Source organism: Protopterus annectens, chromosome 8.part1 (genome assembly GCF_019279795.1).
Source record: "Protopterus annectens isolate FY-2018-M chromosome 8.part1, PAN1.0, whole genome shotgun sequence".
Classification (NCBI taxonomy): domain Eukaryota; kingdom Metazoa; phylum Chordata; order Ceratodontiformes; family Protopteridae; genus Protopterus; species Protopterus annectens.
Window position 1 is genome coordinate 113,200,658 of NC_056742.1, and position 16,156 is coordinate 113,216,813.

General features: G+C 38.3%; 1 protein-coding gene across 1 annotated transcript in view; it reads left to right on the forward strand.

Moving 5' to 3' along the window:
• The window catches only part of LOC122810226 (AFG3-like protein 1), a 1,103,851-nt gene that overhangs the window by 934,954 nt on the left and 152,741 nt on the right, over positions 1–16,156 (forward strand). The window contains exon 15 of the mRNA XM_044081735.1: positions 3,429–3,629. Coding sequence (XP_043937670.1) covers positions 3,429–3,629 — 201 coding nt within the window. The remainder of the gene's footprint in view (positions 1–3,428; positions 3,630–16,156) is intronic.

The window sequence follows — 16,156 nt, forward strand, 5'->3', positions numbered from 1 at the left end:
CTGAGGGATAGGATAGCCGAACACCTTAGGACTATGAAGATGAAAAATGTACACAATGCTTTATATACCCACAACAGAGTTTGCCCTAATTTCAAATAATTTATCCTTTTTATCATAGACAGGGTCTTTCCTAATGAGAGGGGAGGTGACTACAAACTAATAGTGGGGAATAAGGAATGGTTATGTCAGTTAAGACTCAATGCCACCTGTTCACCGGGATTAAACGATAGTATAGCGTTTCTTCCAGTGTTAAAACAAAGAGCTAATATGTTATAGGATATACCCAATATTGTTAAGGCACAGAATTGTATAATAGTTTAACCATTTTAACCATCAGTAGGCATCACAGCTTGAACATCAACAAAAAAACTTACTTTATGAATAGGTATGTCTTTGGTTTTAGTTCTAAAGTGTTGAACTAGTTATTTTAGAGAAAGTGTAGTGTCTGCATTTTTTATTTTTGTAAAACATAATCATTTATTGCTATTGCATATACATCTTTTAGAAGCTTAACTTGCTTGTGATTTAAGGGGAGGGATTTTGATGTAATTATTTGTGATTGGTATGATTTGTTTGTAACATATTGTATTTAAATCAGCATTTAATGCTATTGGAACGAGACTGAAGAAGCCAAGTTATTTTTGGTGAAAGCGCTTAGTCGCTTATTTTGTGTTTGTGCAGTAAAACAATTTAATACACTTTAGCCAAAGTTGAGTTATCCTGCCTTTTGGGTTGTGTTCATTTTTGTTACTAGTTTTTTACCTTTTTGGGATTGTTTTTTTCTCTTCTCTTTACTAGATGGTCTCCATGGAGACATGCTGCAGAAATGCAATTTAGGATACATATTTGCAAGGGCTAGAAAAGCTACCTTATAATGTTCAATATTCTTTTTTTCATTTACTTGCCCTCTGTTTTAAAACAAAGGTCCTTAATCAGTCATTTTCCCATGCAAGAATGAAAAAGAAGCACATCAATTTGAACTCTGTCATGCCCCCTTAACCAGGCTCCAGTTTTCCTTTGTTTGTTTTCTGTTAATCATTACATTGCCTGTGTTCCTCAAAACTGCACAAAAGAAGTAAATAGAAGAGGGGAGAAAAATAAAAACACCTGTTTACAATCCCCATTACACCCAAAAATAGCATGCAAAGAATACCATGCAGCACAGATACAATACTGTTGAGAAAAGGTGTTTTCTTTACTTAGCATTCTCCCTTTTCTTCCCCTTCCCAAAACATTTTTCCGAACATTAGTGACATGAAGTAGGGCATATACTTGAGTTACCCCACTCATCAAACAAATTTTGAATAAATCCAATGTTTCCAGATTTTCTTGTGCTATCATATTTCGCAAATATAATTAATACTTTGTAATCCCACATTGTTACTGATTATATTACTGCTCTTCTCCATCACTCAGATCTTGTCTCTGCTTCATTTCCAGCATGCTGTCGGTTCTTCTAGTCAACTCTCATGCTCCCTTCCTTCTCTCCAACATGCATCAGTGTTTTGTTTATTTTAACCAGGTCTGTATGCAGTTGTCTTGTATCATCCTGTAGGTTATTGGAAGTCATGTCTGAAGGTTGCATTATTTTTTGCTGAGCAGCTGCAGAACTCTCCCTACTCAGTGCTTCTAATTCGCTTTTTGTAGCTGATTGTTTCCAGGTCTTCTGCATTTTTTTTTATTGGCATCCAGGCAGTGTACTTACTAGCCAGTTACTGAAATTCACTCATAAACAAAGCTCTAATGGACTTCTCTGCTAAGTTTCTGTTTTCACACTGGGAGAGCTGAAAACAAACTGTTACTCACTGTGCAGCCATCTTGGAACTCTGAGGTGTACACATTCTTGAGCACAGGAACAAGAGAAAATTCAGGAATATGCTGGATTGAGATGTTAGAAGAAGATATTACAACAGCTATTCACTGCAGAACTCCTGTCAAATCAGTTGATAGTGATGAGTTTGTGGCTATTAATCTAATGTTGAAAGTTGTCTGCACTGGGCAAATATTGGGATAGCCTACTCGTTTAAACCTATTTTGATAAACTTCTTCTTTCAACCCTCTTTTCAGGGTTGTGTACCCCTACTACCTATGCCAATGACATCATTCATCAGATTAGCAGAGCATTCTTTGTTCCTCTGCTGTTTTCTGCCACTCGTATGGTTCATCACTCATTCCTAACATTCATTGTAGGAAAGTTTATGCACTTGTTACTTTGGCAAAGCATCTGTTACTGCAGTCGCCAAATCACAAACTAAGACCCTAACCAACTCTGCCTCTATTGCTTTGGTGAAGAGCACAATTGTCATGAACTAATGTTAGTGCCAGATAATCAATCCGGTCCCTCACAGAGAAGGAAGGAAGATACTTAAAATGCTTTTATGTGGGTCTGCAGTAAAAAGTAACTGTAAAGTAGGATGCAGCTTCAGGTGTGCAGTCACATCTCTGTACATTTAGAAAGCGTTTTTTATGATTAATTTTGGTGTTGCATTATTTTGGACAGGGCATGGGACATTCACGTGTGTGAACCAACAATATCATCACCAGTTTCCATTAGTGGTTGGAAGTCTGTCTTTTTGATACGTTGTGTTTATGAAACTGTCAGTGAAATAATCTGCAACACATAAAAAAAGATTATAAAGCAGTTAATTTGACAAAAAAAATTAACAGTTGGCAGTTTAATTTATTACTTAACAGTTGTTTATCAGGTATTCATTTATGTTGATTTACCAGTCCTAACAATTGTTATACATCCTTGCTGGATGTAACACTTAAGGTGGTGGTATTGGTGGGAAGAACTACAAATCTTTCATCTTCAGAAACTCTTTTACATTTTAATGTTTCTAACAGTATCTGAACAAAACTGACAACGGTTTTAAAAGTAGGGTATAATAGATAAGCACTTACTACATCTGCTGATCTGTGAGGAAATATATTTGCTTTGAATGCTTACCATATTCTTGCATCCCATTGCACCTCACTAGTCTCTCATTCCTATAGTTATGGATGGATTTTCCTGTCGGAGACTCAAGTATATGATTTATTAAATTTTGTTTTGCAAGTATGCATTTTTCTTGCACGAGTGAGCAGTTTACCACTGATCTTTTTTTTTTTTGCTCGTCATAAACTGATGTCTATTGCTTGTAATGTACTTTTAATACTGGAGACTGCAGTATGTGTGCATGTATATTTATGTATATTCACGCATTTGTGTATTTCCTTTTAATTAGTTGAACTGTCCTTATTTCATCATTGCTTTTTTGGGGAAAAATTCCTGACTTTAAAGAGGACATGAGGTTGATGATAAATATCCTAACACTGATAAATATTTTCCTGCATCTAGTATAGGTTACATTGTGTTAAAACGAGTTCATCTGATTCAGTTGAAATTTTTCTTGTTATGTTGAGTCTGTGTTTGTGAAAATCATCAGGTTTCGATAATTCCCCGAGGAAAGGGACTGGGGTATGCACAGTATTTACCTAAGGAGCAGTACCTCTACACTCGAGAGCAGCTTTTTCACCGGATGTGCATGATGCTTGGTGGACGAGTAGCAGAGCAAATATTTTTTGGACGCATCACTACTGGAGCCCAAGATGACTTGAAGAAAGTGACCCAAAGTGCCTATGCCCAGGTAAAACATGGTGCCCTTTTAAACACTGTTTGTGTCTAACCACTCATTTTTGATGTACCTTTCATTTACCCAGGGGTTAGGCAGGTTGGTGACTATGATTAAAGTATAATTCAGTCTGAATGTTTTTTTGTTTTTTTTTTGTTACTGCAGAGGAAGGTAGTACAGTTCAAAAGGAAAATCTGCTTATAGAGGAAATTTAGGCAATCACACTGAAGAGCCATTTTCGTACCTTAAGGATCAATCCCTTTTGAGAGAGATTTCCAAGGGAGTAATTTCTTTCTTCTTCCTTCCTCCAAAATTTTGCTACGAAAAAAATCCTTATAGGCAGTAGTTTGTGAGCACTTTTGCCCAAAACCAGCTGGGCTTCCTGAGATCAACATAATTATCAGATCGATGCATTTGTCTAGTTCAGCTGCCCATGCATAAAAACAGGCAACCTGCAGTGAAAGATGAATTGCTCTTTGTATTAAATTGTATGGTGAAATATTTTAATCCCAATACTAACTTCCTCCTGTGTCAACTTGGCAGCATTTTGTGCTGGTGTAATGGCCAAATCACAGCACATGTGATGAGTACATTGCATCAGCAAGTGGTAAAAATCAACAGTTTAAATATCATCCTTTTGTCACATAATTGCGTATTATATTTTACCTTTGTCTTCTGTTCACTTCAGGATTCAGGCTTCTGAGCCATGACCATCTTGGGCTGTTTCTCTTTCTTTCTCTGCCTTTTGTCCCCCCTGTAAACATTGCTTTAGATTCTTCACCTATTACCCAATCTTGAAGGCACTGAAGTAGGCTGTAACAGATAAGGTAAGTACCCATCATATCAGATCATCTTTGGAAAGGCCATCTATATAGCCTACCTGTTTGTTCTTAAGCCAACCCTCTTATTAGAGGTTACATCACCAACTTTGGATGTTTTTTGTGCATGTAAGTATTATAAATTTGTAGTTTTCCACTTTTATGTTTATCTTTCTGGTGCAACTTGTCCATAGCCCCATCAGGCTCAGAACAAGATTAGGTATACACTCCCAGACTGGCAGTTAATTAACAATGGTGTCTGCCATCATGGGTGATGGATGCTTTTGAAGAATTGTTAAAAGATAGCTACTGGGAGAGAGAGAGAGATCCCAGTTGTTACATACTGACCAAGACCCTCTCCTACATCGTCTGATATAGTGAGTACTGTATTTTTCATTTTCGGGTGAGGGCTTCCACGTTAGTTTCACTGCTTTTCTCCATACCATCAAAATATTCACCAAGTGTGTGTGTGTGTGTGTGTGTGTGTGTGTGTGTGTGTGTGTGTGGATTCATTGATTCCTCATATTGATCACTGCTGCAGTAACCTTAGCTGTATGGGTTATATAATGTCAAGGATACAACAGCCAGCCACTTCCAAAGCTTCAGGACACTTTCCACACACCCAAACTATCAGGCAGCTTGAGCTGAGCTGACTAAAAGAAGAGTTTGAGCACCAAGCCCTTCAGAGCTTTACTGCTTCCAAAGAGTCCACTCCTGTAACTCTTTTGATGATTGAAGGTCGGTTTTATGCTGTTCCTTTGCTCGGTTGATAAATATTATTTGGGGGAAAAAACTTCCATTTCCTAAACAGTGTTTGTGATTTATCAGTTTCCTCTTCAGAGAAGTTAGTTTGAAGTAGGTAATTTTGTTTTAACACACAGTTACTAGACTGTATCGTACTTTTAAATAGGAGCACCCTGTTTGTATTAGTTTAAAACTTTTGTAAAGTAACTGAAAAACATTTTTTCTTTGTTCATTTTACTTCTGGGGGGCTGGCTAAGTGTTTTAAAGTGCTTTTTACTGTGTTTGTCTTTGAAAAAAGTGACTTTTAAAGACTTGTAGTTTTTACCAGCATTTGCTGCTTGTCATCCCTGAGAAAGAGGCACTGTTTTTGGCTTCATCATGGAACAAACTACCTGTCCCACAGTCTGTCCTTCTTCCAACCACAAAAAGAAAAAGTTAAATGAGCGGCCTTTGCCATCACAACAGCTAGCAATTTGCCTCGGTCACAAGTGGATGACTTTGCTGTGGCCATTTGTTGTACCCTAGACCACTCATCCTTTACTACGGATCTGTCTCTGGTGTATTACCGACAGACACTGTGGACTTGAGGGTTAGACACGTCCTGTACAGCTGTTGGGAACACATCAGTGGACAAGGGAAAGCCACTCTTGTCAGTCCTGGAAGAAGGAACAAGAAAGGCTTCCCTGTTGTGTCAGAATGCTGTGACCATCCCTGGGGAGGATGTTTTTGCTATTAATAACACAGTCGGCCCCATTTTTTACTCACAAAAAGAAACCCAAAATTAAGCATGTGTCTGCTCCTCCTCATATATCCTTAGAAAGGAGTAGTTTACTGGGTCTGGCTAAAGGTTTAGTTCAGGCTGTTATTCTTATAAAGTAGTTTTGGGTAAAAGAAAGAGGGTTACCTCTTTCCTGGAGAGGTTCAAGATTTTGAATCTTAACAGCAAGATGAAGGGACAGATAAGTTTTCTCCTCAGAGTTCTGATTCAGACTCTTGAGGGGAGAGATCAGTTTCTAATTCTCCCCGTGAGGGGAGGGCGGGGGTTCTCTTTCTCTGAGACTATTGGTGCAATGTGCCAGTATTTTAGGGGAAGAACACCAGGGTTTCTCAGTCCCTCAGAAAATACTGAGTTGTTATAGAAGGAATTTCCAGAAACTAAACTGATTCTTCCTGTTCTGTGTGCTTTAGAGGGTGTGTGTGTGTTACTGCCTGCAATTTTCCTACAAGTCAGCCAGTTACACCTAAAAAGGCAGCTAGGACATGTAAAGTTCCTCAGTCTTTTAAGTTTTTGTGCACTATTCCTAAACTTGACCCAACAGCTATAGCTTTGATTGATCCTACTGCTGCTAAACAGTTAATTCCAGTCCTACGCTTTCTGATAAGGATGGGAATGTTTGTAAGTTTGGAAGGAAAACAAGTGTATACTTGCACCTTTTTTCCCAAAAAACTGAATTGTCAGGCAATGTTAGTTTGTTCTGACTAATTGTGAAAGTTGCATAAAAAAATGATCACCATGGCTCAAATAAAACCAAAACTTTTAATAAAAAATAAAACAACCAAGAATACAAGGTAAGTGCTTTCACTGTCGTCAAACTGCTTCTTCAGACCTGTTAAACAGTGCTACATGCTGGGATAATGGTGCATAGTCCTCCTTGGTATTCTTATAACAGAGTTATCGCTTAAGGGGCATGCTATTTCTAAAACTGATTAAAGGTTTTTCACTTATAGTTTGTTTAAGCTTGTCATCTACACATACAATTGCCCAATTTTTCTTTACTGTATCACAGATCATGTTCACATTACTAGAATAAGTTAAAGTTAATCTAACATCACTGCTTGGTAATATGTGTCGGTCTTGTATATATGAGATGTTTAGGGCCATTAGAAAAATATGGTCTCCCTATAGTCTGTTTTCCAAATCTTAACACTGTTTATACAGTCATCTAGGTCTTTCACATCATAACACCTTTCAATAAATTTTTTCTTTAACTGTAGCAGTGCTTGTTTCATAGCTAAATCAGTGTGTGTAGCCTCATAATCCTCAGAACTTGTCCCTTCACTACATTCCTAGGTATGTGCCAGGATGCAAGCTTGTCTTATGCAACACTGAATTTTTATTGCATTTCTTTAAAACACCAAACAGCGACAGCTAACGTCACTGGCTATATGAATCTTGAGAAACCGGTAACTCCTTCTATGCCCATACTGTGACTGACACTGGGACTGAAAAAAACAGTTTTCAAATGGACAATACTGACAAAAGTGGTAGTATGAATAAGTTGAGATTATTTTTAAACAAGGACTGTGAATTTGACCAGGATAAAGTGCATGATGATGTATTAGACAATGTAGTACCTAAAGGATCATTAAAGGACATTATTTATATGTTTGGAAAGAAACTTAATCTGATCAATTAATTGAAATTAGACTGCATATCTAAGTAAATGTATTAAATCTAATATTATACCCAAGGGCTTAAGGTTTTTTAAGTACCCTATGGGAATTGATATCAATGACAACACTATGAATGATTTTAATTTGTTTTTTGATAGTTGTGGTATAAGTTATATGAAATTGTTGATAAAATTTAATGATGAAAAATTAATTAAGAGTATGCAAGAAGTTGGAAAATTAAATGAAGTGATTTTAAAAGATTTATGATTTGCACAGTGGGAGAGATTATATACAAAATTTAATGTGGCTGAATCTAATGCTAAAAAAGCTTTTGAGAGGAAGAGCAACAAAATGAAGAGAGATATTCAACAATATAAAAATGGTACCGCATATCGATGGAATTATAACATGCAGGATAGGCAAGATCATAATAATTATGAAAAAAGGGATGTGGTCGATCAGACTGAGCGGAATTCACATTTTTGGAAGAACAAACAGGCAAGACGAGATTGGAAATGGGGAGGGAATTGGAAAAAATTCCAACCATATCATTGATTAAGAACTGTGTACTACTGATCAAAGAGAATACAGAAAATAATTCTATGAGAGAAGATGAAATCACAGATAGTAGATCAAATTGTACTACGGTAGGAGTTAATAGTTACAAGCATTTCAGTATTTACAACTATACGGATGTAGAATTAAATATATCCCATTTTAATTTGTTTTCTAAAAGATTAAAACATATTCCTACTACTAATTTTAAACGGGTAGATAATATTAGTCAAGTTAAATTATATACTAGGAAATTAAATTTAGCTGTTATGTTCAACAACAAGGAAGTGAATGGACAGAATATTTATAATGGTCCTAGCACCTTGAAAAAGAAGAGTACATTCATACCAGTTAATCATCCTACTATAGGAGTATTTGAGAAATTTGTAACTAAACAACTGTATCAGTTGAATAATACTCTTAGGGGTAAAAAAATTAAAAGCAACTTATCTGACGATGAACAAAAAATTTTAAATGAGTTAAGAAATGATAGAACAATTCGAGTAATAAAACCAGATAAAAGAGGGGGTATTGTTTTGTACGATCAGTTGACTTATTCTTCTAAGATTTCGGATATATTACATTCCACAGATAATTATGAAGTGGCATCTTTAAATTAAGTGAATTTAGCATATAGGAGGATTAATTCACATATTGAAGAATTTTTAATCGACAAACGTATCACTATGGATACTTATAATTATTTAAGAGTAGAACATCCAGTGATAGCAACCTTAGTAGGTATACCAAAGATTCATAAGAGTATCAAGGATCCACCATTTAGACCTATTGTCTCTGGCAGTAGATCTAAAACATTTCCTTTAGGGGTGGCTATCGATACTATGTTAAAATCAGTGTATGAAAAAATTCCTCATTTAGTGAAAGACTCTTGGGAGTTTTTGTCTCAATATCCCACAGATGCCTTTAATGAAAGTGTAAGATTTGTTACTATTGATGTAATCTTGTATTCCGAAAGATGAGGATCTTGAAGCATTTGTTCGAAGTATGAGGAAATATGTTGAATACGAATGGGACAAGATTGGTCTCATCATGGAGATGATGAGTATAGTACATGACTACAATTTTATCTACTTTGAAGGGGAAATTTTTAGACAGAAGAGAGGCGTTGCAATGGGTGCTGCTTGCGCCCCAGTGTTTGCCAACTTAGTCATGCTTGACTGGGAAGAATCGATTATCTTTTATAGTGAATATTATAAAAATATTAAGTATTACTGTCGGTTTCTGGACGATATTTATATTTTATGGCAAGGTAATGAAAAGAGTTTAGATCAATTTTTAGATTGCATCAATTTGAGCAGCACATTTCTTAAATTCAATGATTCTCATAGTCAGACAGGTCTAGCTTATTTAGATACTTTTATATATATAAAGACAATGCTCAATTTTCATCACGAATACACAGAAAATCCACCTTCTCTAATAGTTATCTAGAATTTTCTAGTAATCATCCTAAAAGTTTGATGAGAAATATATATAAGGGACGATTAGTCTGAGCATTAAGAATGATTTAAGGAAGTAACATATATAACCAAGTTATTTAAAGATAGAGGTTATGATAAGAAAATGATGGATAAAGTAAAAAAAACAAGTAGTCAAGGGATGGGGGACCAAATATATCCCATTATTAGGTGTATCATACAGAAATCCTGGCAATAGCAATGGAATATTTAATTGTACCCCTAAGTCTACTGATTTAAGTAGAGCATGTATATTGGAATATGGGCCACATATATATATATAAGGTTAAAGAGATTTTAAATAAAAATTGGAATATTATTCAGACATATACATATGTGTCTGATATAGTTGGCAACAAGCCTTATTTTGTTAATAAAATGGGTCCCAATATAAAAAGTATTTTAGAAAAAGGACCAATTTCAATAAGCAATAAAGCTACACATACACACAAATGCAGTAGTTGTAACAGGTGTTATTTGATTAACACCGATGAAGTAGTGAGGTTAGATAATATATCTAGGTCTTATATTAAATTTAGACATGAAAATTGTAAAACAAAGTTTGTGGTTTACATTGCATTATGTGTAAAATGTTCAGCTTTCTATACTGGGAAAACTGAGAGGCAGTTTAATAAACGTATCTATGACCATATGTATTGTATAAAAAAGGGAGATGAAAAGAATGCTTTGTATAGACATATTAACCAGTATGGTTCTGATCATCAGTTCACATTTGGTATCATAGATATTATTAAACCAGACCCTAGGGGAGGTGATAGTAAAGGGCACTTATCTTACCGTGAAATGTGGTGGCAATTATTCACGGATGCCTCTTCTACTCCCAGTCTGAATGATAATATTTCAATCAAACCTCTACTTATGTAAGTTATCTCACATATACACTTTAATATATATTTTAAATATATTTTAAGCATATTTTAAATATTTTAAACTGTGTGATAATTTTTATGTATTTGCAAATATTAATATTTATTTTTTTATGTATTTGCATATATTAATAATTAATTATATAGTTACTTTATATACTATTTATATTTATTTACATATAGCTTATTATATTGTTTATATATATTTTTTTTAACATTTTTTAACATATTTAATATATATATTATTGATTTTGTTAGTATTAAGATATGCATCTGAGTGAAATATTTATATTAATTTACTTAATATTTATATAGGTTTATTATTTTATTTTAGTTTAAGACTTATTGAATGAATTGATCAGCTTTTATGAAATTTAGCAACATAAGATATATTATTTTGGTTACATTGTGTCTTTAAATCTGTGAGCTCTGTTTGGCGCCAAAAAAGTAATTTAAATTGAGCCAAATCAAAATGTAAGTCAGTTCTGATGAAGCCTGTGTTGTGTACAGGTGAAAGCGCTTAACCGTTGCTAGTGTATGTTTCGTGTTTGAATAAAGTGTGGAGTTCTACTATTAGAGGGCTGCTGCTTTTGTTTGTTGGATGTTACCTTGGTGTTACATTTAAAGAAGGAGTTACCGGTTTCTCAAGATTCATATAGCCAGTGGCGTTAGCTGTTGCTGTTTGGTTTTTGATTACTTGTTGCTGCGAACGCTGTTTTTGGATATTGTCTTTTTAAACACCGCAGTCCTAAAATTCCCAGGTAACAGTCTCATCTAAAAAATCAGTAGACTCACTGGAGTAAACATAACTAAATTTCAAAAAGAGGTGGTGGAGTGCAAATACACAATAAACTCATGCAGCAATTCAGGTGACCCATTCCATAGAAAAAAACAACATCCACAAAGCGCTTATAACAAACTATATGTTCACAAAAACAGTTCTTACGTAGCACACAATCAAATTCCCATTGTGCAAGCACTAGGTTGGCATAGGAATTGGCACAATCTGTGCCAATCTCCACACCAACCTTTTGCAAATAAAACTCATCATTAAAAATAAACACATTGTTATCAAGAATCAATTCCAAAAGGGAACAAGTCATCTCAGTCTTTTATCACTGGAAAAAATGTTGCCTCTCATTAAAATAGATATAACATTGTCTATACCCCATTCATTAGGAATCACTGTAAACAACAAGGCAACATCGAGTCACAAAAACAGATGCTTCTCTTTCCTGATATTATGGGTTGCAAAAAATACATCATTCAAGAAGTTTTTTATATCCCTAAGAATAGTGTCCATGGTGTCCACAACTAGGCGTAAACTTTTTTTCCTTTTACTTTGTTGGTCATTTAAACCACACTGCAAATTTTTTTCATTTTTAAGTGTGTGTAACCTCCTATCATAGGGCAACAGATTCTCAGAGTAATTCAATCTGATCACCAATTACCTCTGATGTATAAGTCTTATTAATAAAAATGTAAAGATTTAATGTTTCTCAGAAGTGCTTCTTCAGTAGGCGTAAAGTAATCCACAAGAAGGCTCATATAATCAAAACCAAGCTGGAGATTCAGTTCTTGTTGTTTCAATAATATAGGATGAGTCTCATCATAATTAGTGTTAAATTTGTCTTTGTTTTTTTTAACTTCAGATCAGTGTAAGCTGTTGAATAAAGGTTTATCCTTTATTCCTGCGCAGAAATCCGATTTAACTGATATTGTTACTGAATGTTAGGTAGTCCGATCTCACCTTCATTTTTACATATGGGTTCGGAGTTGATCCTCTGCTCTGACTCGGCCGATTTACAAGCTAGAAGACTTCTGGTTGGCTCGTGGCTAAGCAGGTATCCCATGGTGCACCAGTACAATCCTCAGATCTCGTTTGCTGCGTCGACGAGTTCGGTTGTGCTTTACTTCATATTGTATCATGTTTAGTGCTTTATTATTGTATATTTAGTATTGCTAATATATCAGGCAGTTGCTTTACATGCCTTTTTTGAGTGCAACTTAGTTTTCTAGTTGTTTATTGGTATCCTGTGTGCCAGTTAAGTTTGGGCGCTGTTGCGCATTATTTGGTTTAGGTAGAGTTTTTGGCGGTTTTCCGCTCTTAGGAAACAGGGGCTCCTGTTGTCTTGGTTGTTATTCTGACCTTTTTTGGTCACCGTTAGCAGTTAGTTTTCTGCTATTTGGACATTGTTTTTGGCGGGGATCCGCTTGTGAAGTTAATAGAATTGCAAGTTTATTATCTGTTTCTTAAGAATAGAAAGTTATTGTGTCATTTACAGTTTCAATTGTGTGCTTGAGCTTTTCTTTCGGGTCTGTTTAAGTTAGAAAACCCAGTTTCACTACACCGAGCTAGGCCCATGTAAGATAGAGGACCTAGTCCTCGTGTAATTCCTTCTGAGGGCTAGGCCTATTTTAGATAGAGGACCTAGTCCTCCTTTCCTTTCTCACTGGAGTGTGTGTGTGTGTGTGTGTGTGTGTGTGTGTGTGTGTGTGTGTGTGTGTGTGTGTGTGTGTGTGTGTGTGTGTGTGTGTGTGTCTCTAAGGAAAGTAAGGAGCATAAACCCTCGGGATTCAAAAAGTGTATGAAATGCTCCCAAAAGATGTCCTTAACGGATGGCCACAGTAGCTGTGTTTACTGCCTAGGGGCCATCCACTTACTGGAGTTGTGTTTGTTCTGCCATGCTTTCTCTCCTAGAGTTTTACAGGAGAGGAAGAACACATTCATACTCAAGGGTCTATTGAAACCATGCTATGAGGAAGCACTATCCAGCTCTTTGGCTTCTTCTAAGTCTGGGAAATCAAGAGCCTCAAAAATGCCTTCTCCGGCACCGGCTGGTGTCTCGGAGCCACCTCCTAAACAATCAAGACAATCAAAATCTGCCTCCTCGAAGGAGAATATCATGGTGGTGTCAGAGTCAGTTACAGGGGTTTTAGAACCGATCTCTGAAACAATTGATACAGCAGTTGACTGCTACTCTGAGCCAGAATGTAGCTTCTCTACCAGTGTCCATAACAATTAGGTCTCCAGTGCCCCCCAGGTCTAGATCCCCAACTATGTCTTCCAGGACCCTTTCAGAAGAAGATGTGGAGAGGGTAGTGCTGAGACTCCTGAAGTCATCTGCCTTGCCAAAATTATTGTTGGCTCTGGCCCAGTCAGCTCTGGAGCCACGTGACCCAGCTTTGCCCTTGTCTGCTATTCTTCCTCCAAGCCATACTGGCCTTTCGGAGCCGGAGTGCTTGGTGCCAACGGAGGAAATGCCGGCCCCAAATCACCGTGTTGCTGCCTTGGAGCTGGGTTCGGCTCCGACACGCTCAGTACCATCCATTGTGTCCAGGGCCCGAAGCTCTCCTGTCGGCACAGACAGGGAGGGTTGGAATTGATCTTCGGTTCCGAGCCTTCCTCTCGGTGCTTCGGCCAGGATGAGCTCGGACCTTGCATCGATCTCGGAGCCGACAGCTCTGGCTCTGGTGCCAACCTGAAGAAGTCTTCTGAGCCGGAGAGGTCAGCGTTTGAGGTGATGAGGAGCATGCTGTCTCATTCTCCAGCAGTTACCACTGGCACCAGCACTCTTGCCCCGAAAGCACCCACTTCAGTCTCAGCCCCTACTCTCTCTGGAGACAGCAGAGACCCGCAGCCTCAGGAGCCACTGGCTGTTGGCCCCCACTCTTCCGAGGAGCCTCCCCGGAAGAGGTTATGTAGAGGAAACATATTGACTCCCAGAATGAGTCTTTGACATCAGACACTGACCTCGAGGAGTCGGAAGGGTCCCCCAAGTCGTCCTCTAATGATATCTCCTTTGTGGGCATTTTAGAGATCCTTAGGCAGAGGTGAGACTGGCCCCCTATTAACCCTTCTGATGAGGAGTCTGTGTACCTGAAGCCTTTCGGGTCTCAACCTTCTGCCCCATGGGTGTCTCCACCTTTTGACGAACTAATGGATCTAGTCAGTCGAAAGGTGCGGGATACTCTTGACACCGTGGAGCCAGTCCCCAGGAGACCAAATAAGTTCTTGACTGCCCCTCCTGGTAGAGTTCTTGTCCAAGGGTGTTCCCATAGATGCCATGGTGGTGGCGGCGGCCACGAAGAAGGAGTTAGCGGAGATGACCTCATTTGTTCATCTGCCAAACAAGGAGTCTCAGCAGATGGACAAATTTGGGAAGCGTATTTTTAGTTCAGCGGCTTTTACCCTTCGATCATTGAACTATCTCACGCACTTCACGAGGTTGCAGAGGGATCTCCTCAAGGAGTTAGGAGATTTCATACAAGGTGCGTGTACTGAGGGAGTTCCTGACAAAATTTCTACTCAGTTGTCCACCTTACATTCTGTGGTTAACTCCTACATGCGACTTGTATCTTATGCTGCAGATGGAGCGAGTAGAGCAGCGGGTTCTGGAGTTGCCTTGAGGCGCCACTTCTGGATGCGTTTATGTAATTTTGCAGAACCATTCAAGTCTACTTACACCAACGCCCAGTTTGATGGTTCCTCATTGTTTGGTTCCAAAGTAGGTGAAGGATACACTCACTCGGTGTGAGCAAGAAGGAAAGACACTCTCTGCCATGGGAGTGCATTTTACTGTCCCTTCCAGACCATACCCCAAGGGTCAAATGGGTGGTAAAATGTTGTTCAAGAAGTCCCAGACGGTCTTTCCTGACACACAGGGTGACTCCTCCTTCAGAGGCAAAGGAGAAGGAAATGGCAGACATCGCCCTAGAGGCAGGGGCGGTCCACAATATCAACAAGGCCGTGATTTATTTCGAGGACGGCCTTATCAGCACTCCTGATGTGGAGCCCGACAGCGCTTCTCTGGGGCCGGTCGGAGGTCGCATTTCTTTGTACCAAGAAGCCTGACTAAGTATCACCCAAGACAAGTGGGTACAAAGAGTTGTTACCAGAGGCTATATCATACCCTTTTCCCTATCACCGTTTGTTCCCAAAAAGATCCCATATGTCCCACCCAATCTCAGGGATCAGGCAACTGTGGAGATCAACAAGTTGCTCGCAAAAAGAGTCATCCAGCCCGTCCCAGCAGACCAGATAGGATCCGGAATTTACTCCAGGTATTTTTTAGTTCCAAAATGAACCGGAGATTGGAGGCCAATGTTGGACCCTAGCAGATTGAACGAATCGGTGAAGAAGGACAAGTTTTGGATGGTAACACTGCAGTCTATACTCCCGTTGTTAGGGAAAGACCTTTGGATGTGCTGTCTGGATCTTCAGGACGCGTATTGCCACATAAAAATGGACAAGGCGTCCAGAAGCCATCTACACTTCCGGCTGGGAGCCAGTCACTATCAGTTTCATGCTCTGCCCTGTGGTCTCACCCCAGCCCCCAGGGTGTTCACCAAATGCATGGCAGTAGTGACAACTCACTTGAGACGTCAGGATTCCAGGTGTTTCTGTATTTGGCCAACTGGCTCCTGACCGCCCCCACCAGGCATCTACTCATTCAAAACAGGGACGCCACAACTCAGCTTTGTGCTTAGTTAGGGATCTCCATAAATTGGAAAAAATCTGCATTATTGCCCTCTCAGTCTGTGATTTTTATAGGGGCAGAGGTAGACACAGTGAACATGACAGCTCATCTCCCCACCGAAAGGGCACAAAACTTAATCTCCCAAGTTCAACGCTTTCTCCCATTGCAAAAAGTCAAAGCGAAGTG